Raw genomic sequence first — 24,994 nt, forward strand, 5'->3', positions numbered from 1 at the left:
ATCGAGTTTAAAAATTAAAAGTACCTCTGAATCTCCAGTAAAAAAGCAAAGGCTTCTTTACTTGATCACATTTTTAACATACATATTTAACTATCTCTTTAAAATAATTCCCTGGAATATGACAACAGAATGTGAAATAAAATAATGTGATGAACATTAACCGGTTCAGCTACTAGTGGTGACATAATCCCAACAGAGGATGATGACGTTTGTAGTCTCAAGTAATCCTCAAAGACCGGGGAGAGGAACTGTTTGTCCCACTCCACGAAAGCAGCCACTGAAGTCTGCATTCATTGCCCCCGGATCCCCGCTCAGCCCGCGAGGTGACGTCCAAGACGCGGGGATTTCCGCAGCTGTGACACACGCCACTTCCGGCCGGCAGTCGGAGTCAGTGACGTGGCAGGCTAGTCCGGGCACTGTCCACGGGGCCGGGACGACGGGACAGTCAGGTGGCCTCGGGGCAGCCCCACGGGGAGAGGTGAGCGCTGGAGAAGCCGCGAGCCCGGAGCCGGAAGTGCCACGTGTCCTGATTGCGCCTGCGCGGCCAGCGGCTGACAGGCACTTCCGGCCGGGGCCTCCCTCCTCTCCGGTTTAGGCTGCCGCTTCCCAGCCCAGCATTCGCGGCCCCACTGGCCCGACTTCTAAGCTTCAGTTCCCAGGCCAGGCCGTGGATGCCGGTGGGCTGGGGAGAGTGAAGCGCCATGCCTCGGGCTTGATGCTCCGCCCTCTCCTCCAGTCTTCAGTCCTAAGTCTTTGGCCCTCTCCCTCTGCTTTCAGCAGTCTCTCCGCTGGGCGCTGTTGTCGACTCAGACCAGTACCTTCCAACAAGGATAACTGCGGTCGTCATGTCCCAGCCGGGGATACCGGCCTCCGGCGGCGCCCCAACCGGCCTCCAGGCCCAGAACGGGGCCTCCTCGACCTCGGGGTCTCCCTACACCAACGGTGAGTGCTACACGGGGGCGAAGAGCAGGGCTCAGCGTGGGCCCAGGCTTTAACTCACCTTTGGATGCTGTTTACTCTTCAGGCGACCGTGGAAGAGAGGGTGACCTCTCGGCTGGGGTCTGGCGCGGGTGGTGGTGGGCGGCTGAGCCCCCGATACCGCGTCGTTTGTGCACTCTCAGGCGCGGGCTCGTTTTAGCGTTTTACACACACACACACACACACACACACACATTCAGTCAGCAAACAGTTAAAAAGCACCCGCTGTATGCAACGCCCTGGCAAACAAGGGTGAAAAAAAAAAAAAAAACAGATTCGGTCAATCCCTCAAAAAACGGTCCTAGTGGCTGTGCCTTCACCCTCCGCGCCACCTAGCTCCAGTCTCCAGGGGAGCAGAGTTTGGAGTCTGATTCGTCTCGAGCAGATTGGGGTCGTATTTATTCTGAGTTTGCGGACATGAATGAAAGAGTGACTTCTTGCGGAGACCCCTTTAGGACCTACTCATCTCTCCCAGGACTTTCCCAGAACTGTGCCTGGGCCACCTGTTCAGTTTTTCAGCCTTGAAAGAACCAAGTAGATTTGTTGTTTGATTTCCTAAGGCCTTTACATCACTTGGAAAATGGTTGGACCTCTGAGAGGCATGTACATGTGGCACTGTAATTTGTAATTTGTGTGAGAATGTCTTAACTCTTCTAGGATTCCTTGAATTGTCGTACGTGGTGATTTGCTAAACTTTTTTAATTGTTGTAATCGAGAAAGATTTTCTGCCAACAGTCTGCCTACTTACCAATTAACTGACACATCTTTGGTTTATGGAAATAAGACCAGCAGAATAATACTAAAGTGCTTAAATTGCACACTGGAATCTAAGATTACTGTGAAGTTGGAGAAAATAGCCAGTGACTAAAATGGCCAATTTACATTGTTTTTAGAGAAGTCTACTGTTTTCTTTACAAAGAAGGCTCTTTTTAGGACTTTAAAAATATCTATGGGTAGGCAGCTATGTGGGCAGAAGCTAGAATAGGGAATAGGCACTGAAAGTGCATTAACTTGAATCAGTTGTTCTTTCTCAAGTTTATAGTAACAGATTATGTAAAGTACATTCTATTCTATGGTATTTAGTAACATTTACCAGGAAGATGAAATCATTTTAAGACATTCACTTTAAGGTGAAAAATTAAACAAGATGTTACAGGGCCATGCATTTTTCATATAATTGCTAAATTGCAACCTTTTTTTAATTGTTAAATTTGTTGTAATTAGTTATACATGACAGTAGAATGCATTTATGCACTTTGTTACATCATATATAGTTGGGATATAAATTCTCATTTTTCTGAGTGTACATGTTGGAGAATCATATTGGTCATGTAGTCACATATATACATACAGTAATAATGTCTGTTTCATTCTACTATCTTCTAAATTGCAATCTTATATAACCTTTTTTTAAAAAAATATTTTTAGTTGTAGGTGGATACAATACGTTTATTTTGTTTATTTAGTTTTTTATGTGGTGCTAGGGATCAAACCTAGGGCCTCACACATACTAGGCAAGTGTTCTACTGCTGGGCTACAACCCAGCCCTTATATAAACTTTTGAAAGCAAATCTTGCAAATGTACTAAGCTTATATGTAAGTGTAGTTACTATAATTTTGAAATGCTAAAGGAATCTAACCACTGTGATATGCTGGTTTTGAATTGTTATCACTATGTTGATTTGATTCAGGTCAATGGGCATTTGTTGCACACCTTCTAAGGTCTGTCCTTGAAGATATAGAAGAGAATAAGAAAGCACTTCCTGTGCATAGGTTGCCCAGAGCCAGTTGGAAACTCAGCATTTTGACTAGTGATTGCATTTTAGGATGATAGTAGCTGAAAGAATGCAGCCAATTTGAGATGAGGAGTGAAATAACAGGAGTTTGCATATAAGCCTCTTTTAAGATATAATTTCAGTTTTTTTTTTTTTTTTGGGAGGGGAGCATTCTACCACTGAGGAACATCCCCAGCCTTTTTTTATTTTGAGATGAGCTAAGTTGCTAAGTTGCCCAGGCTGTCCTTGAATTTGAATTCTTTCTGCCTAGCCTCCCAGGTAGTTAGTATTACAAGTGTGCACAACTGCCCCCTTGCTTCATATTCTTTTTTTTTTTTTTTAACATTTTCGTTGTTGATGGACAAAATACCTTTATTATATTTATTTATTTTCATGTGGTGCTGAGGATTGAACCCAGGGCCTCATACATGCTAGGCAAGCACTCTACCGTTAAGTCACAACCCTAGCCTCCTTCATATTCTTATTTATAAGCTCCATTTCTAAAGTTTATTTTCAATAAATGGCCAATATCCTATGTTGGGTTTTTTTTGTTGTTGTTGTTGTTATTGTTGTTGTTGTTGATCCCAGTAGTAATACAGTGAGTAGGGATGTGGTGGTGAATTGAGCAGGGGGGTGGTGGAGGGGATATTCCTCTAGAAAGTTTTTAAAAAAAAAAAAAAAAGATTCAGTGGGCATAATGGTGCATATCTGTAATCCCAGCGACTCTGGAGGTTGAGGCAGGAGGATTGCAAGTTCCAGGCCAATCTCAGTAATTTAGTGAGGCCTTAAGCAACTTAGTGAGACCCTATTTCAAAAGATAAAAAGAGCTGAGGATGTAGCTCAGTGGTAAAGCATATGTGGGTTCAGTCTTCAGTACAAGAGAAAAAGAAAGAAATTAAACAAATAAAAAAAAAAGATTCAATGCTGGAATCTAGTTTTAGTTAATTCTTTCAAGGCAGTAATTGCTGCCTAAGTATTCTATTGAAAAACTCATGCTTTAAATTTAATGTAGCTTGCATAAATTTCATATTATAGTATAGTTAGATGTTCAGACATTTTTAGATTGTAATCAAAGGCCTATTAATAATGACCTTTTTCATTTTTTTTTTTTTTTTTCTTTTTTTTTTTTTATTGTTGGTTGTTCAAAACATTACATAGTTCTTGATATATCATCTTTCACACTTTGCTTCAAGTGGGTTATGAACTCCCATAATATTTATTTATTTTAGTTTTTGGCGGACACAACATCTTTGCTTGTATGTAGTACTAAGGATCGAACCCGGGCCGCACGCATGTCAGGCGAGCGCGATACTGCTTGAGCCACATCCCCAGCTTCATTTTTTAATAACTTGCTTTTATATTGTGTGGTGTTATTATGTTACAGAATTTGCATTATGACTTAAAAGTTGTTTAGACAAGTTTTTCAAAATCTTTGTGTGGATTGTATATAACATATTTCTTTTGCAAAAAAATTGATAGTGAGACTGTATAGTGCTTGAACTAGCTGATCTTTTTTTTTAACTAGCTGATCTTAATCTGATTAGCATGTAATAAGGCTAAAGTCAAGTAATTAATCCCATTGAACCTTACCTCCTTTATCAACTATTTGAATCAATGTGCCAAGACAGAAATTGCAGTTTTATTGCTTTCATTTGTTTATAATAATTATGTAATATTCACTTTTTTACTATAGAATTAAGGGTGAGAAGGATATTCTCCACCTTTCTCCTTTATTCCTAATATATCGTAGCTTTATAATGTTTGTTCCGCTTCCCTCTAGACCTTAAGCCCTGTGAAGAGAAGGATATATCTTTTTGCATATTATTCTTTCTCCAGCTCCCCACAGTGTGTAGCACATTTTAGGAATAGCCAGTTTTGTTGAACAAAAGTGTTAGAATTGGGTATTTTGTAAGTCATTTCACTAAATATGTATTGATTTGTTAATAGTAAAATTGGAGCTCACTTCCAAATTCTTTTTTTCTTCTGGCTCTTTTTTGCACAATATCATCAGTCAAAACAATAGAATTTGTGAGCCCAGCATCATGATGCACATATGTAATCCCAGCAACTCAGGAGGCTAAGGCCAGAAAATCCATCCTGGACAGCCTGTCTCAAAATGAAAGGGTGTGGGGATGTAGCTCAGTGGTAAAGTGTCCCTGGGTTCAATTCCCAGTACTAAAAAAAAAAAAAAAAAACCCACCAACCCATCCAGAGTTTTTTTTTGTCCCCCAGAGGGGGCATCAAGGGGCTAGGACTGTAGCTCAGTGGTGGAGCGCTTGCCTAGCATGTGTGAGGCGCTGGGTTTGATCCTCAGCACCACATATAAATAAATAAAATAAAGGTTAAAAAGAAAAAAAACAACACTATTTTAAAAAAATGCTATTCATCTGATTTAGGAGTAACAAAAATGTCAATTTTCAAATTTCCCTCTAATGTAAATCATGCTTATGATTGTGTATTAAATATAAGAAGTCTTTAATTATAAAACAAACATGATCTAAATAAAAGTGGCATGTGGTCTGTAACACTGATTATTGTGTTTTCAGTAGTAGAGGCTGTAACTCTGGATTCCCACAATACCTTTTGCAGATCTCTTTTAGAATTTACCAGTTGGGTGCAGTGGCACACACCTGTAATCCCAGCAGCTCAGGAGGCTGAGGCAAGAGGATCACAAGTTCAAAACCAGCCTCAGCAATTTAGCAAGGCCCTAAGCAACTTAGTGAGACCTTGTCTCAAAATAAAATATAAAAAAAGGGCTGGGGATGTGGCTCATTGGTTAAGCACCCCTGGTTCAATTCCTGGTACTGAAAAACAAACAAACAAAAAAACTACCATATATTGCATGTAGTAACCATTGTGCTTCTTGTTTTATCTCCGCTAATAGACTGAGAGTTTCTTAAAGATAGAAACAGTGCTGGTTGCAGGGGTCACAGTGGCCTGTAATCCCAGCTACTCTGGAGGCTGAAGTAGTAAGTTCAAAAGTTTAAAGCCAGCCTGGGCAACTTAGTGAGACTCAAAAAGGGCTGAGGATATAGCTCAGTGGTAGAGTGCTCCTGGGTTTTATGCCCAGTACCACAAAAAAATGGGTGGTGGGGGGGAGAGAAATAGTAACAAGAATTAGTACTTATTTTATTGTCACTTACTATGTGCCCAGGCACTATGCTTTGTGGTTCTGTTATAAGCATCATCTCATATCATCTCATTTAATTCTTACAATAGCCCTATGAGGTAAGAAGTGTTTTTTTTTAGTTGTAGATGGACACAATATCTATTTATTTTTAATGTGGTGTTGAGATTGAACCCAGTGCCCCACACATGCAAGGCAAGCGCAAGCGCTCTAACACTGAACTACAACCCAGCCCTGCAAATAGATATCTTTCTTTTTTTTTTAATATTTTTTTTTGTTGATGGACCTTTATTTTATTTATTGTATGTGGTGCTGAGAATCGAACCCAGCTCATCACGCATGCTAGGCGAGTGCTCTACCACTGAGCCACAATCCCAGCCCACAGATAGATATCTTTCTATTAGACATCTCCACTTGGATTTCTTGGCACCTGAAAATTAGTATGTATAAAATACCTCTTTGGTCTTTTTTCCTTTATCATTTCCCACCTTCTCTAATCTTTTTTCATCTTTCTGTTCTAATGAATAGTACTGTCCATTCACTGAATTGTTCAGGTCAGAAGGCTAGGAGTCATCCTTGATTCCTTCCTTTCTTTATTACTCCTATTATTTCTATATCCCATACTGTCTATTCTGTTGAACTTGTAATTGTAATTCATATGTTTTAAAATTAATGTATAGAAACTAAATATTTCTGTGACCCCAAATGTTAAATTCTTTTTGTTAAATGTCTATACAAATACAAAATTCAGTATAAACTCCATATGTATATAGCTGTTGTATCATTATAAATTCAAAACATTGAAGTAAAAATATCTATAAAAGCAGTACAGTTCATCAACAGATACTTATAAAAAATAAATATAAATGGCCAACAAATATATGAAAAAAACATCTTTAGCAATCAGGGAAATGCAAATCAAAACTATACTGAGATTTCATCTCATTCCAGTTAGAATGGCTGCCATCAAGAATAGAAACAATACTAAATGCTGGAGAGGATATGATGGAGAGGAATACTTTTACACTGTTGGTGGTATTGTAAATTAGTAACACCACTATGGAAATCATTATGGAGGTTCCTCAAAAGATTGAGCATGGAAAGCTGGTCACAGTGGCACATACCTGTAATCCCCGTGGCTCGGTAGGCTGAGACAGGCGGATTGCAAGTTCAAAGCCAGCCTCAGTAAAAGCGAGGCACAAAACAACTCGGTGAGACCCTGTCTCTAAATGAAATACAAAGAAGGATTGAGGATGTGGCTCAGTAGTTAAGTGCCCCTGAGTTCAATCCCCGTACCCCACTCTCCTCCCCTGAAAGAAGAAAAAAAGAGATGGAGCTTGGAACCATCATATGATCCAGCTATATCACTCCTTGGTATTTATTCTAAACAAAGTCAGTATACTATATTGATACATGCATACCCATGTTTATAGCAGCCCAATTCACAATAGCCAAACTATGGAACCAGTCTAGCTGTTCATCAGTGGATGAATGGATAAAGAAAATGTGGTATATATACACAATGGAGTTTTATTCAGCCATAAAGAAGAATGAAATTATGTCACCAGCAGGAAAATGGATGGAACTTGAGAATGTTGTGTTAAGTGAAATAAGCCAAACTCAAAGGCAAGGGGTATACGTTTTCTCTCATATGTGAAAGCTGGAGAAGAAAAAGAAAGGTAGGAGGGGGTGTCTCATGAAAATCAAAGGGAGACCAGTAAAATCAAAGGAAACCAGGGGGAGAGAAAGGGAAATACTGAGGAATGATATTGGCCAAATTATATCCTTATATTGTGTGTATGTATGAATATGTATCAACCAGTCCCACCATTATGTATAATTATAATGCACCAATAAAAATATGGGAAAAATACAGTTCAGTTTTAAGACACTCAATAATATGATAGTTTATCTGAAGCCAAAGTTGATTGGATTGTTTAGTTTTATGATGGAACTCTGGTTGGGTGCTATCCTGGTCACTCACTATTTTTCTTTTTATTTACTTTTTTGGCTTGAACCCAGTCTTTGATATTCATTTTCCTAAGTGTTTTCTTTCTTTTTTTTTTTTCCTTTCTTTCTGTACTGGGGATTGAACTTAGGGGCACTCAACCACTGAGCCACATCCCCAAGTCCTATTTTGTATTTTATTTATAGACAGGGTCTCATTGGGTTGCTTAGCGCGTCAATTTTGCTGAGGCTGGCTTTGAACTCATGTTTCTCCTGCCTCAGCCTCTCAAACAGCTGTGTGCCACCATGCCTGACCAGCTCTTTTTCCTTAAGGCTTATTTGTTTGTTTGTTGCTGGGGATCAAACCCAGGGTCTAGCACATATTAATCACCTTACTCTACCACTCTAGCACAGGTTCGGTAAGTGCTCTGCTTTGGGGCTATTCCTTCAGCTCTCTTTCACACTCATGATAACACTGGATACATCCTGATAATCTTCCCATTTCAAGGTCATTTGATTAGAAACCAGAATTCCCCTTTGTCATGTAACCTGATTCCAGGAATTAGGACATGGACTTCCATGTGAATCATTTCTACTTAAAATACACATCAGCCCCATCATTCCCTGGTTATTTGTCTTCCTTTTAAAAAATGAATATTGTTTTCAGTTGCAGAGAGAAAAATTTTTTCCTATAACTTCTTAGGTTCAAGTATGTGCCACCATACTTGAACTTCTTTATCAAATCCATACTTCTTTAGTGTAGTCCTCAATTCCTGCTTCACTTCAGGCAAGTGTCTCAACAATTTGCTCTTGTCATACTGAGCTGTTTTCAGAATGCCTTTCCACCATCACAAGCTGTTGTAAATATAAATTCCTTTACAGGAACACTTTTTTTTTTTTTTTTCCCTTTTTTGGTACCAGAGATTGAATCCAGAGTCACTTTACCACTGAGCCACATTCCCAGTCCTTTTTATTTTTATTTTTAAATATTAATATAGGGTTTCACTAATTTGCTTAGGGCCTTGCTAAATTGCTGAGGCTAGTTTTGACCTTGCAATCCTTCTGCCTCAGCCTCCCAAACCGCTGGGAATACAGGCATGTGTCACCATGCCTGGTTTACAGGAACACTTTTTTTTTTTTTAATAGTTTTTTAGTTGTAGGTGGACACAATACCTTTATTTTGTTTTTATTTATATGGGTGCTCAGGATTGAACCCAGGGCCACACACGTGCTAGGCAAGTGCTGTACCACTGAGCCACAACCCCAGCCTTACTGAAACACTTTTTTTTTTTTTTTTTTTTGGTAATATACTCTTTTTCCTGAGGCTATTCTTTATTTTTCGGGCTTGTTTGTTTTGTATTGGGGATGAAATACAGGGCCTAGCACATGCTATGCACATTCTGTATCACTGAACTACACCCCAGCCTTCTCAGGTTTTAGCTTAAAATTCCCTTCCTCGGGAAACCGTCTTTGCTACCTTTCTGTCTTTAGTCTAGCCCAAGTGTTGCCTACTTTGGGGCTGTCAGTGTCACAGGGTTCCCCTATCATATCACTCTCTATTGGAGTGCCTGGTATTTGCCAATCTAGACTGAGCTATCGGAGGAGTACAGGGATGAAATGGACCTTATTCACCTTTGCATCCTAAGAATGTTCTTAATTAATAGAGCTGTTCTTTAACAGATGACAGACAAGAAAAAAAAGATTAGTTCAAATAATTTGCTTTACTAATATCAGATTTATAATTTTGCTGCAGTGTTCAGGACACAAATATATGGGGTTTTTTTTGGATAATGCCAGTAGAGAACATTTCAAGAATGCTAATTAGCCTTACTTAGTGACACATGCCTATAATCCCAGCAATTTGGAAGGTTGAGTAGGAAGACTGAAAATTCAAGGCCAGCCTGGGTAACTCTGTGAGACCCTATCTCAAAGTAAAAAATAAAAATGACTGGGGATGTAGATGTGGGGTAAAGTGCCCCTGGGTTTGATCTCTGATACTGAAAAAAAAAATTAATAATAAAAAGTGCTAACTATACGAAAAACACTGTTATAAATGTTTCACATAAATCTCATTCTCACATTTTATCGGTTTTCTGTTACTGCTTTAACAAATTACCACGAATTTAGTGTCTTCAACCAACACAAAATTAAGTTCTAGAGGTCAGAAGTCTGACTTTGGTCTCACTGAGTTAATATCAAGGTGTTTTTAGGGCTGTAATCCTTTCTGTAGCTTCTGTGAGAGAATCTGTTTTCTTGCCTTTTTCTATCTTCTGGAGGCTCTTCTCCAACAGTCCTTGGCTGGTAGTCTTCTTCCATCTGCAAAGCCAACAGTGGGCTTGGTGGGTCTCACATAGCATCACTCTGACACTGACTCTCTTGCCTCCTTCTTTCACCCTTGTGATTACATTAGATATATCCTAATAATAATCCCATTTTTTAAATATTTATTTTTTAGTTGTAGTTGGCACAATGCTTATTTTTATTTATTTATTTTTATGTGGTGCTGAGGATTGAACCCAGGGCCTCACACCTGCTAGGCAAGCACTCTACCGCTGAGCCACAATCTCAGCCCCAGTCATCCCATTTTATTTATTTATTTTTATGTGGTACTGAGGATCGAACCCAGCGCCTTGCACCTAACCCAGCAACTTGCACGTGCTAGGCAAGCAAACACTCTACGGCTGAGCCACAACCCCAGCCCGCCCCAATTATCCCATTTTAAGGTCAGTTGATTAGCAACCTAAATTGCATTTTCAGCCTTATTCTTCTTTGTCATGTAACCTAACACAATTCCAGGGATTAGGAAATGGACTTCTATGTGAGTTGTTTCCACTTAAAATACACAATAAGTGTGATCCTATTACTTTTCCCATTTTATAGATAAGGAAACTGAGGTACAGAGAAGTTAAATATCTTGGTGCTGGACATCAACCCAAAGCTCAAGCTTGCAATTCTCTTTTTGTTGTTGTTGGTTTTGGTATGTTGTCCAGGCTGGACTCCAGATATCCTCTTCACAGCCCTCTGAGTACTGGAATTATTAATGTGTGACTCTATACTCAGTACAAAAGGTAAAATATTTTGCTCAAGAATGAACACTTAACTAAAAGGATTTGACTCTGATGGCATCTATTTATACAGGAAATCTTGGTCATAGCAAGCCAAAGAATACCAAGATTTTAGGGTGGGATTATTTCTTAATCTATTGTAACTACCAGGAATTCAAGTCAGAAAACCAACTAGATGGTTATTCATATAATTCTGGATGAAGATGAAATTTGGTGTTGATACAGGGATAGGAATAGGAAAGACTGTAGAATAAGTCTATCATAATTTTCCTATGTACACATATTAAAATACCTAAGTGAATCCCACCATGGGATTCTGATTAGAATAAGATCTATCCCATGCTTGTATTGTATAATTTTATCAAAATGGATTCTACTGTCATATATGAGAAGAACCGATAAAATAAAAAAAAATTACCATTGAACTCAAGGTCACTCAACCATTGAGGCACATCCTCAGCCCTATTTTTTATGTTTTTTTTTTTTTTGGTACTGGGGATTGAACTCAAAGGCACTCAACCACTGAGCCATATCCCCAGCCTGATTTTGTATTTTATTTAGAGACAGGGTCTCACTGAGTTGCTTAGTGCCTTGCTTTTGCTGAGGCTGCTTTGAACTCGAGATCCTCCTGTCTCAGCTTTCTGAGCCTTTGGGATTATAGGTATGTGCCACCACGCCTGGCTCTATTTTATGTATTTTTTTAATATAGAGACATGGTGTCACTGAGTTTAGGCACTAAGCTTTTGCTGAGGCTGGCTTTGAACTAGCGATCTTCTTGCCTCCCGAGCTGCTGGGATTACAGGCATGTGTTACTGTGCTCCGGCTGTTTTTTTCCCTTTTTGTTGGTCTGTTTTAAACATTCTAGATGATAGTGAGTGGTACCTTGTTGTCGTTTTGCTTTGTGTTTATTTAATGACTGATATTTGTATTTCTCTAATGATTAATAATGTTCAGTGTCTTTGCATGTGCTTATTAGCCATTTGTATATCTTCTTTGAATTATATGCCTATTTTGAAAAATTTTAATAATATTTTTGCCATACTAGGGATTGAACCCAGGAGTGCCTCTACCACTCAGCTATATCCCTACCCCAATTTTTATTTTTTTAAATTTTTTTTTTTAAATTTTGAGACAGGGCTGGAGATGTGGCTCAAGCGGTAGCGTGCTCGCCTGGCATGCGTGCAGCCCGGGTTCGATCCTCAGCACCACATACAAACAAAGATGTTGTGTCCGCCAAAAAATAAATAAATATTAAAAAAAAAAGACAAAAAAAAATAAATAAATAAAATTTTGAGACAGGTTCTCACTGAATTGCTCAGGCTGGTCTCCAACTTGTGATCTTCCTGCCTCAGCCTTCAGAGCAACTGGGATTACAGCCAGGCACTACCACTCTTGGGACTACTTATTTTTTATTTTAATTTTAAGTTTTTGTACTGGGAATTGAACACATGGTCACTTAACCACTGAGCCACATCCCCAGCCCTTTTTATTTTTTGAGACGGGATCTCGCTAAATTGCTTAGACCCTTGTTCAAGTTGCTGCGGCTGACCTTGAATTTGGCAATCCTCCTAGCTTTGCCTCCCAAGTTGCAGGTGTGCAATACTGGGCCTGGGGCTACTGTATTTTTTTAAAGTGTTGTTATATTCACTTGAAAGACTAATTTTTCCTTCTCTTCTTATTGGAAGGTCCTGTTCAAAATGCACTGATGTCTTCACAATTGTCAGTGAGTCAAGGATATAATTTCCAGCTTCCAGGATCCTATCCTCATCTAATACCAGCAAAGACTTTGAATCCAGTCTCTGGACAGTCTAACTACGGTGGTTCTCAGGGATCTGGGCAAACTATTAATAGACCACCTGTAGCTTCTAATACAGTGACACCTTCACTCCATAGTGGTCCTGTTCCTCGAATGCCACTACCTGCTTCTCAGAATCCAGCTGCTGCACCGATGCCTTCTGGTAGCTTTCTTCCTGGAGCCAACATACCACCACATTCAAATTGGCAATATAACTATCCGCCCACAGGATCACAGACAAACCATTATCCTGGTGCATTATCCCAACCGACTGCATTGGGGAGTACAAACTTAACAACAAATCATCAATATGTTTCTTCTGGAGACCCTTCACTTCAAAACAGCTTCATAAAATCAGGTAGTATTATTAGGAATGTTAAAAATGTAGAAATAAACAACTTTTGCTTGTTTAGAGATTTGAATGAATACTTAAAGCCTTAAAACCACATGGAAAATTGTTGGTTTAAAAAATTATTATAAATCTTTAAGTAAATTACTTGTAATATCTTTGAATTAACTCAGTAACTTAAATTAAGGAATTATTTCTGCTTTGCTTCTTTCCTTTGAAGGTATTCTTTTTCTTTCTTCCTTTCTTCCTTTCTTGTGATGGGGTCTTACTATGTTGCTCAGGCTGGCCTTGAACTCCTGAGCTCAAGCAATCCTCCCTCAGCCTCTGAATAGCTACAGGCTGTTTTTCTTTGAGTCACTTGTGATATTTGCAGAACTACTTCCTCAGGGACTGGCCACTACTTTTGGCTTTTTTTTTTTTTTTTTTTTTTTTTTAATTCTTTTTAGTTATACACAACAGTAAAATGTGCTTTTTTTTTTCTTTTCTTTTTTGTTCTAATTAGTTATACATGACAGTAGAATGCATTTATGGAGTATAACTTCTTATTCTTTTGGTTGTACATGATATAGAGTTATACCTGTTATGTAATCATATATGCACATAGGGGAATAATATTTGATTCATTCTACATATTTTTTCTACTCCCATACCTGCTCCCCTCTTTTCATTCCCCTCTATCTAATCCAAAGTATTTCTGTTCTTCCCTAGTGCCCCCTCCCCTTATTGTAAATTAGCATCCATGTATCAGAAAAAACATTTGGCCTTTGGTGTTTTGGGTTTGGCTTATTTCACTTAGCATAATATTCTGTAGCTCCATCCGTTTAATTGCAAATGCCATGTTTTATTCTTCTTTAAGGCTGAGTAATATTCTATTGTGTATGTATACCACATTTTCTTTATCCATTCATCTGTTGAAGGGCACTTAGGTTGGTTCCATTAAACTTAGCTATTGTGAATTGAGCTGCTTTAAACATTGATGTGGTGGCATCACTGTAAGTATGCTGATTTTAAGTCCTTGGTTTATACCAAGGAGTGGGATAATTGGGTCAAATGGTGGTTCCATTCCAAGTTTTGAGGAATCTCCATATGGCTTTCCGTAGTGGTTGTACCAATTTGCAGTCCCACCAGGAATGTGTGAGTGTACCTTTTTCCCCACGTTCTTGCCAACATTTATTGTTGCTTGTATTTTTTTTTTTTTTTTTTTTTGTCCTGGGGATTGAACCAAAGGGCAGTTAACCACTGAGCCACATCCCCAGCCCTTTTAAATTTTTATTTAGAGAGAGGGTCTCACTGAGTTGCTTATGTATGGCCTCACTAAATTGCCGAGGTTGGCTTTAAACTTGCCACCACTTTTTTTTTTTAAATATTTTTTAGTTGTAGATGGACACAATACCTTTATTTGTTTATTCATTTTTTAATGTGGTGCTGAGGATCAAACCCAGGGCCTCACATGTGCTAGGCAAGTGCTCTCCCACTGAGCCACAACCCCAGCCCCTCACCATTACTTTTATTAACTGGTTTCTACCTTACTGTCTAGGGATGCCGAATTGTTATGGTTTCTCTTTGATCCTAATCTGAGGCTTACATTACTTTTTGGCATGGCTGCAGGCAGTTTTTGACTTCAAATTTGCAGAACTGTGGAGTTGTGAAGGGACAGGTCTAAAGACAGTGCTTTTTTTTTTTTTGTGGGGGGAGTACTGGGCTTTGAACACAGGTACACTTTATCACTGAACTATATCTCCATCCCTTTATAATTTTTCTTTTGAGACAGGGTCTTGCTAAATTGCATATAGCCTCCTGAGTCTCTGGAATTACAGGCATATGCCACCATGTCCAACTGAGAATGCTTTTGGAGTGAGGAGTGTTACTGAGCACAGCTGTGGTTAGTGCTTAGTGCAATGGGCAGAAATTTATATGTATGTTTTCTTCTGAAAGTTTTATAATTTCAGCTCTTATGTTTAGGTCTTTGGTTAATTTTAATTTTTGTGTATGTTGATAGGTAGGGGTTCAGTTTCATTTTTTTGCATGTGGCTATCTGTGCCTTTGTCTCAGCACTATCTAATGGAAATACTAGTCTATTGTTAGTACCTTTGTTAAAATTCAATTAATCATAAGTTAAGGGTTTATTTCTGGAATCCCAATTTTATTTCATTGATCTGTATGTGTGTTTTTATTATATTACCAAATATATTTTTATTATATTTACCAAATATTTTTTTTTCCACTGCATTTCTTACTTGAGTTACTTTCTTTGGTGTGTGTGTGTGTGTGTGTGTGTGTGTGTGTGTGGTGGTGGTGGTAGTACTGGGGATCAAACCCAGACCCTTTTGTTTGCTAAGTAAATCCTTTATCATGAAGCCCCCCCCCCCCCATATATGTTTTTAAAAAAATTTTTTAATTGTTGATGGGCTTTTATTTTCACTTATTTGTATGTGGTGCTGAGAATCAAACCCAGTGCCTCACGCATGCTAGGCAAGTGCGCTACCGTTGAGCCACAACCCCAACCCCTCCCCTCCATATATCTTGATTGCTATTGATTTTGTAGTAACTTTGAATTCATGAAGCTTTACTTCTCTAACTCTTGCTTTCAGGATTATTTTGGCTTTTCTGGTTTCCTTGTATTTTCTTAAGATTTTTAGAATCAGCTTGTTAAGTTTTGTAGAAAAGATACCTAGGGTTTTGTTTTTGATGTTGAATTGAATCTGTATATCATTTTGGGAGAGAAAAACCATATATTCTTGGACTGGATGATCATTGTTTTTTTGGGGGGAGGGGGTGCTGGTTATTGAACTCAGGGCCTTCTACATGCAAGGCAAGCACTCTACCAACTGAGCTATACCCCCAGCCCAATCATTGTATTTTTTTAAAATATTTTTTAGTTGTCAGTGGACCTTTATTTTATTTATTTATATGTGGTGCTGAGTATTGAATCCAGTGCCTCACGCATGCCAGGCAAGTGATCTGCCACTGAGCCACTACTCCAGCCACCACCTCTCCCCATCATTGTATTTTGTAAGCTACTTCTGGTTCAGAAGTAGCTTTAAAAACCATTTCACCTTTGTGTTTTTGCTTTTCAGATGATCAGAATCTTAGAAATTTATCAACATTAATAGTGTTACTTTGAAAAGTGTTTAAAATTCCATATTGGGATCTGCAGATTGATTTTGCACTTTTCAAGAAAGTGAACAAGTAACAAGTTCCAAGTGAAATAGTTAATATGAATAGTTAACCTTTTAAAAAAAATTCATGTATTTCTTATTTATGGTGTACACTCCATCAGTTTTGTAGCTTGTTAATACTTTTTAAGCCTCTGACCAGCCACTGGCCCTAGTGAATACATTTTGGCCTTGTAAAGATTTAAGTATTCTTTTTATTTAGAAAAAAAATTTTTTTTTTCTAAATAAATGGACACAATACCTTTATTTTATTTATTTTTATGTGGTGCTGAGGATCAAACCCAGTGCCTCATACATGCTATCTAGGCAAGTGCTCTACCACTGAGCTGTAACTCCAGCCCAAGATTAAGGAATCTTTTAGAAACTTCGTTTCTTGATATAAATTGGGTGGGCAGAGGATTTTGGAGATTGAACCTTAACCTTCCCCTTGCTGAGCATATCCTCTGCCAGTGAACCCTCATCTCTCTGTGGAAATTTTCTGACTCACAACTGGTAGCCCAAAATCCATTAGATTACTTTTACCTCTGGTTCAGTTGACACCATGTGTGAGCATCTGTCTCTTGAATTAATGCATATTCTTTTGGGGAGGGCAATACCAGGGGTGCTTTATCCTACTGAGCTAAATTCCCAGCCTTTTCTATTTTTTATTTTGAGACAGGGTCTTGCTAAGTTGCTGAGGCTCACTTTGGAACTTGTGATCCTCCTGCTTTAGCCTCTGAATGGTTGGGATTAAAGGTGTGCATCACCGAATCCAGCATATTTGTTTTATTTTTAATAATGATAGGTAACATTTATTGAACATTTATAATATTGTCTAGCACTTTATCAAACTGTTATGCATTATCTTATTTAATCTTTTTGTTTTTTAGAATATATATATATTTTTACTTGTTCTAATTAGTTATACATGATATCTTATTTAATCTTCACCGTAGTCTCTTATAGCTAACAAATATGAAGTTTCAAAGTTTGCCCAAAGTCACAAGAAAATAGTTTGGGAAAACATACTATGTAAAAACTATTTCCCCCAGCTTCCTAGCTACTTGGGAGGCTGAGGAAGGAACATTGCTTCAACCCAGTAGTTTTGGGCCAGCCTTGGCAACGTAGTGAAATGGGACTCTGGGTGGGGTGGGGGGGGGATATATTTAAGGGTAGGTGTGTCTTTTTTTTCTTTTGGTACCAAGGATTGAATCCAGGGGCACTTAATCACTGAGCTACGTCCCCTGCCCATTTTATTTTTTATTTAGAGATAGGGTCTCACTGAGTTTTGGGGGCTGGTTTAGAACTTGCAGTCCTCCTGCCTCAGCCTCCTGAGCATCTAGGATTATAGGCATGCATCATCACACTCAGATGATGTATCTTTTAAAAAGGCATATGATCAATAATCTGAAATTACTTTGGCTTTAACAGAAGCCCTCAGGTAGATCATTTAGATTGCAGCATAGATGTAATGAGAGAGACATATAAGTGCTGAAACTTATGAACATTTCCACATAAAAGAAGGGAAAAGAAAGATGTATAATCTTAAAATGAACCTAAATGTATGATTCCTCTTGTTTTTTTCTTATGAGATGTCTAAAAAAAAAAGAAGAAGAAAATCAATGCTTTTCAAGTTGTCTAAAAAAAAAAAAAAGAAGAAAATCCATGCTTTTCACTTGTTTTTTTCAACACATACTTGATAATAGATACCTGATAGTCTGATATCAAAAACTGTTGAGTATTCTTGGGAGCCTGAAGCAGGAGGATTGTGAGTTCAAAGCCAGGCTTAGCAGAAGTGAGGTGCTAATCAACTGTGTGAGACCCATACAAAATAGGGCTGGGGATATGGCTCAGTGGTCAAATGCCCCTGATTTCAATCCCCAGTACAATAACAAAAAACAAAACAAAACTGAGTATATAAGTTATGCTATTTTCTAATCCTCATACTAAATTTTCTGACTTTTCCTAATAGGCTGCCTTTTAGCATCTTTACATTAATTGGCCTGATTCTTAAACTCTACTGTTATAAATAAGAATTATTCAACTAGATGATTGCTTAGCATGTGTGAGGCCTGGGTTCAATCCCCAGCACTGCAGAAAAAGAAAAAAAATTTTCCAGCTTCTACAAAAAGTCTATTATATGAAATGTAGCATGTCCCAAGTTCAAAATATTCTTCTAAAAGTTGTAAAAACTCTATAAGCTTACTTGTATTTTGTTAATCATTAGGTTGTTATATCTTTGTGGTCAGATGTATCATGCATTCTTGTTCATGCTGAGTTGGTAGTGTACCTTGCCCCTTTGTGCCATAGATATATGTGGGTGCTTCTTAGATAAGGGAGTTTCATTTCTGTAATCTTTGTTTTCACTTTTGCCAACAAAAAGCAGATCAGTCTTCTTGGGAGCTATAAGGTTTTTGAATAATAATGATTTTTCAATTTGGTCCTGGAGAATTTAACAGTGATGCTTTTTATTTTTTGGTACTGGGGATTGAATTTAAGGGGTACTCTACCACATCCCCAGCCCTTTTAATTTTGAGAAAGGGCCTTGCTAAGTTCCCCAGACCTACCTCAAAATTTTGATCCTCTTACCTCAACCTGATTTGTCGGGATTACTTACAGGTGTGCGCCACTGCACCTGTGCATTTGGGTGCATTTATTCCTTTAATTGTATAAAATATAGAGTTAACTGTATACTATAAGTAAAATTTATTGCCTATGTTACTTACAAACAAATTTTTTAAAAAGTCCTGGAATGAAAAATATACCAGTGGTGTTTCATCTGCTTTGTAGACTTTGGCAATGAGAAGGGAGGTCGAAGTAATGTGGTTATCTTGAAAGAATAGATAGTTGTGGGTTTGAAACTTTGATATCACATAGAATATCCTTAAAAAGTAACTCATCTAGTTTTTATAGAGTCAGGATTTATGTCCCAAATAGAAAATGATAAAATTAGGGCAGTGATATCCTGGTTGATACAAGGATAAATATTGTGTCATTCTTGGTTTGAGGGGTACTTTTAAAACCTATTGGATATCAGTATTTCATAATGCTTGTGTATAAACTTAAATCATTTCCAAATTTTATTTACTTATTTAAGACAGGGTCTTGCTAATTTGCCCAGGCTCACCTGCAACTCCTGATCCTCCTGCCCTAGCCTCCTGAGTAACTGAGACTACAGGTGCGTATAGCACTGTAGCTGGCTAATTTACCAATTTTTAAGCCTAAGGAATGTTCCTAACAATATTTAAACCGTTACAGAAGGTAAACTAGCTTTAAAATATTTATTTAATTAAAAAAAAAAAAAGCCAGGTGCCATCGTGGTACATGCTTTCAGTCCTAGCTATTTGACAGGTAAAGGCAGGAGGATAACTTGAGTGAGTCTAGGAGTTCAAGGCTAGCATGGGTAACATGATGAAATCTAGCTCAAAAAAACCCTTAAGCATGCACACACATTTTGGTACAGGGCATTGAACCCGGGGACACTTAACCACTGAGCCACATCCCCAGCGCTTTTTTTGTTTTTCGAATTTTTTAATATTTATTTTTTGGTTGTCGGCAGACACAACATCTTTGTTTGTATGTGGTGCTGAGGATCGAACCCGAGGCCGCACGCATGCCAGGCGAGCGTGCTACCGCTTGAGCCACATCCCCAGCCCTCCCCAGTGCTTTTTTATATTTTATTTAGAGACAGGGTCTTGCTTAGGGTTTTGCTAAGTTGCTGAAGTTGGCTTTGAACTTGTTATCTTCCTGCCACAGCTTCCTGAGCTGTGCAGGATATTGTACCACTGTGCCCAGCTATCTTTCATTTTGAGATAGGGTCTCAGTTGCTGAGGGTCTTGTAAAGTTGTTGAGACTGATCTCAAACCTGTGATCCTGCCTCAGGCTCCTGAGTTGCTGGGATTATAGGCGTGCACCACTGTATTAGGCAAAACATCATATATTGAACCTAGGGGTGCTAAGTTGCTGAGGTTGACTTTGAACTTGCAATCCTCCTGCCTCAGGCTCCTGAGTCACTTGATTACAGGCATCAGCCACTATGCCTGGTGAAATCTATATGTTTTTAACATATGATAAAATGCTTATGATCATATACATATATGCGAGGGCGCACGTGTGTTTGTAGTGCTATTGATCAAACTTAGGGCCTCATGCACATGCAAGTGCTATACCACACAACAACACTCCCAGCTGTATCTATAAAGTATTTAAACCAATATAGAAAGTAAACTAACTTTATTATTTGGTAAACACTGAACAGTGCACAAATTTATAATCTCATCTTTAGTAGTTATATCCCAGCAAAACAAGGCAAAATTAGGCTGGATATAGTGTTACACACCTGTAATCCCAGAAATTTGGAATGTTGAGGCAGGAGGATTGAAAATTTGAGGGAAGCCTTACAATTGAGAACCTGCCTTAAAATAAAAAATAAAGTCAGGTGCGGTGGCAAACGCCTCTAATTCCAGTGGCTCAGGAGGCTGAGGCAGGAAGATTGTGAGTTCAAAGCCAGCATCAGCAACTTGATGAGGCCCTGAGCAACTCAGTGAGACCCTGTCTCTAAACAAAATATTAAAAAAAGGACTGAGGATCTGGCTCAGTGGTTAAGTGCCCCTGAATTCAATCCCCCAGTACCAAAAATGAATTAATGAATGAATGAATGGATAGATAGATAGATAGATAGATAGATAGATAGATAGATAGATAGATAGATAGAACTAGGGATGTAGCTCAGTAGTGGAGCACCCTGGGTTCGCATCCCTAATACCACAGAAATTAAAAACGAAGCAAAATTAAATAAAACTTGGGAAATTGTTACAACTTAGTTTACAAATTATTAATTTGTATTTTTAGAAAGCTGTCAACTTGTTGATGTTAGTTGAGCAGATTATATTTGCAAACAAAATTAGTAAAATATTTAGAAATTAGTAAGAAAATTAATAGAATTTTATTTATGTTAGTTTCTATTAGAATATTTCACAAGGCTGCTTAAACCTCTGTAATCAGTTAATGAAGAATTAATCAATTAGCATGGCATTGAATCTACTCTAGAAGTGATTTGATACTTCTTTTATATATATATATATATATATATATATATATATATATATATATATATATATATATAAAATGTATTTTTTTTAAGTTGTAGTTGGAAACAGTACCCTTATTTTATTTACTTATTTTTATGTGATGCTGAGGATTGAACTCAGGGCCTCACAGGTGCGAGGTCAGTGCTCTACTACTGAGCCACAACCCCAACTCCATTTTTCTTTTTTTTTTTTTTTTAATGATTTTTTTTTAAGTTGTTGATGGACCTTTATTTTATTTATTTGTATGTGGTGTTGAGATTCAAACCCAGGACCTCACACATGCCAGGAAAGTGCTCTACTGCTGAGCCAAAACCCCAGCCTCTTGATACTTATTTCTTTATATTACTTAATAACTGATAGATAAGAAACATGGTAGGATAGAGATGGAAATATGTAAGGCATACATATGAGACCATGAAGTCATACAGTTAGGAAGTTTACTGTATTTCTAATAATTTGTTGGGGTTTATAATTAAAATGTAAATTTGGAAGTTGTTCAGCTTTGGTAAAGATTGTTTTTGGCCTTTGTCTTAAGTTCTTAAATGATGTGAAAAAAACCAATGTTTCCAAAGGTTCATCACTTCCCTTAAGGAATCCACCTCTGCCTACCACTTTTCAACCAGGAACTCCTCGTGGGCCCCCTCCACCTAGAGGTCCACCTCCAGTAAGGGACCCCATGCTCCAGAATTCACATAGACCTGCACCCCAGTCTTCATTTAATTCAGCTGTCAACCAAGAAGGTGAGTAAATCAGAAAACAATTTTAATTCCAAATGTTTTGACTTAGAACAAAAAAAAAATGAATATTATCTGAATCTTGAGCATTAGAGTCATATTTTTTAAGAAAATCCAGTTTGGGTTAGAATGGGCTTCAGGAATATATAGTTTTAAAAATTTCCTCAAGACTTCCATTACTGTGGATTAGCATTTGGGAACCAGAATCATTTCTCTTAGCTCTTTGTGTGTGTGTGTGTGTGTGTTTTGGGGATTAAACCCAGGACCTTGGGTATGCTGAACTCATTCTTAACCTTTGGGATATATCCTCAGCCCTTCTACCTTTTTTTTTATTATTGTGTAGATTTAAAAAAAAAAAAATTGGAGAAGTCCTGCTTTTCTGGGTATGATGTTAGCACTATCCTTTTAATGTGGTGGCGAATGCCTGTAATCCCAGTGGCTCAGGAGACAGAGGCAGTGGGATTATGAGTTCAAAGCCAGCCTTAGCAACTCAGTGAGACCCTGTCTGTAAATAAAATGTGGGTGGGGGGGGAAAGACTGGGGATATGGCTCAGTAGTTAAGCACCCCTGAGTTAAACCCCCAGTAGCCCCCCCCCCAAAAGAACTATCTTTTAAAAATAATTATATTTTTATCAACAATATTATTATAAATATTAATAAATATTTATTAGAATAAAAGTCAGGGCTTGGGCTATAGCTCAGTGGCAGAGTGCTTGTCTAGCATGTGAGAGGTGCTGGGTTTAATCCTTAGGAACATATAAAAATAAATAAAATAAAGGCATTCTGTTCATCTACAACTAAAAAAAAAATTAAAAATAAAAAGGCAGGCATGGGGATAGGAACTCAATGGGTTTCATTCCCCAGTATAGTAAATAAATAATAAAAATTTAAAAAAAAAGAATAAGTCAAATGTACAAGCATTTTGAAGTTTTATTTAAGTAAAATGTTTTCAAACATTATCTTGTGAATACATGTAACTTTGAAATTAAGCATTAATTTAAGTAGAATATTTTGTAAAGTAAGAATTTAATTTTAGGGCTGGGATTGTAGCTCAGTGGTAGAGTGCTTATCCAGCATGCATGAGGTACTGGGTTCGATTCTCAGCACCACATATAAATGAATAAATAAAAAATAAAGGTCCATCAGCAACTAAAAATATATTTGAAAAAAAAAAAGAATTTAATTTTAGTAAAAATATAACCATTGCCCTAAGACATGGAAATAGAAAAAAAAACGAGAAGAGGGGTAAAAACATTTGCTCATATCCTTATATTGAATATGATCAATATTATTATTGTATTTTAAAGCATTATAAGTAGGGATAAGGTTGGTGTTAATCATGAGTAACAATATAGATTGCCGCAATCTAACTTTGAAAATCAAGCTATAATAAGTATTTAAATATTTAACAAAGAAAAATTCACTTGCTTTATGTTTTTTATTTTGCTTTTTTTTTTTTAAGATTTTTTTTAGTTGTTGATAGACCTTTATTTATTTATATATTTATTTATTTATAAACCCAGTGCCTCACACTTGCCAGGCTTTTACTAAAAGTTTTACTGCGGTTTCTTTCTTTCTTTCTTTTTAAATATTTTTTAGTTGTAGATGGACACAATGCCTTTATTTTATTTATTTATTTTTATGCGGTGCTAATTATTGAACCCAGTGCCTCACATGGGCCAGGCAAGTGCTCTACCACTGAGCTACAACCACAGCCCACTGCAGTTTTCTTTCTTTTTCTTTTTTTTTTTTTTTTTTTGTGGTGCTGGGGATTGAACCCAGAGCCTTGTGTGTTCAAGGCAGGCACAGTTTAAGATGAAAGAAGAGTCCTTACAGGAATTGGGGATGCAGCTCAGTGGTAGAATATGCACTTACCATGTATGAAGCCCTTGGTTCAATCCCCAGAACAAAGAAGGAAAAAAAAAAAAAGGAAAAAATACTACTTCCAAAGACTCAAATTTCCTTTCCCTGAAAGTCTATTTAAGAATCTTGAAATGTTTGTATATTTTAATACTTGCATTATTGAGATTTATTTCAACATTTGACCTTATCAAAAATCAATACATAGCCAGGTGCAATGGTGCATGCCTGTAATCCCAGTGATTTGGGAGGTTGAGGCAAAGTTGGGCTGAGGGGTGCTAGGGTTGTAACTCAGTGGTAGAATGCTTGCTTAGCACGTGTGAGGCACTGGATTCAATCCTCAGGACCACATAAATAAATATATAAATAAAGGCAAAAATGAAATGACACAATTTTTTTTAAAAAGGGACTGGGGGTGTGTCTCAGTGGTTATGTGCCCCTGGTTTCAATCCCTGGTACCAAAAAAACAAAATCAAAAACATAATAATGGTACGTATTTATCAGACACAGCATTATATTTCCATACATATATACAATCTGGATGATTAAATCAGGGTAATTAGTATACCTAATGCCTCAAACACTTATCATTTCTTTGTATTTAGAACATTTTAAATCATTGTGTGTGTGTGAGTGTGTGTGTTTGTTTGTGTGTGTGTGTGTGTGTATCTGTCTGTCATTGATAACACACATAGTTTGGGGCAGTACTGGGAATTGAACCCAGGGCTTCTCACATGCTAGGCAACCACTCTACTACTGGCTACATCCCTAGCCCAAGATATTTTGAAATAGTAAATTATTTTTAACTATAGTCACTCTACTATTCTATAGAACACTAAAAATTAATCCTTTCTTCCCCCTCTTTCCTCTCTTTCTCCCTCCCTCCCTTCCTTTCTTCCTTCCTTCCTTCCTTGGTCGTTGTACATGCTAGGCAAGCACCTACATCTCCAGCCCTTTTTTTCTTGCTTTGAGACAGGGTCTCTCTTAAGTTACCTAGAATAGCCTCCAACTTTAAATCCTCAATCTTCAGCCTCCCAAATAACTGGGATTACATGTATGTATCACTGCAACCTGCCTTAATTCTCCTATCTAACTGTTATTTTGTATTCTTTAACCAAT

At 37.7% G+C, this 24,994-nt stretch overlaps 1 protein-coding gene across 4 annotated transcripts in view; it reads left to right on the plus strand.

The window, feature by feature from the left end:
* Positions 1-386: 386 nt before the first annotated feature.
* The window catches only part of Sec24a (SEC24 homolog A, COPII coat complex component), a 77,109-nt gene continuing 52,501 nt past the window's right edge, over positions 387-24,994 (plus strand). The window contains exons 1-4 of one of the 4 annotated variants that reach the window (XM_046467675.2): positions 387-478; positions 778-942; positions 12,578-13,045; positions 21,854-22,021. In XM_046467675.2, coding sequence (XP_046323631.1) covers positions 846-942; positions 12,578-13,045; positions 21,854-22,021 — 733 coding nt within the window. In that variant the 5' untranslated portion in view covers positions 387-478; positions 778-845. Of the gene's footprint in view, positions 479-539; positions 943-1,278; positions 1,578-12,577; positions 13,046-21,853; positions 22,022-24,994 lie in introns of those variants that run through there. The other 3 variants (XM_058586532.1, XM_046467674.2, XM_046467676.2) reach the window with 3 other exon arrangements.

The sequence above is a fragment of the Marmota monax genome, unplaced genomic scaffold (assembly GCF_021218885.2).
Source record: "Marmota monax isolate L192 unplaced genomic scaffold, Marmota_monax_Labrador192_F-V1.1 WCK01_AAM20220418_F8-fsc00199, whole genome shotgun sequence".
Classification (NCBI taxonomy): Eukaryota; Metazoa; Chordata; class Mammalia; order Rodentia; family Sciuridae; genus Marmota; species Marmota monax.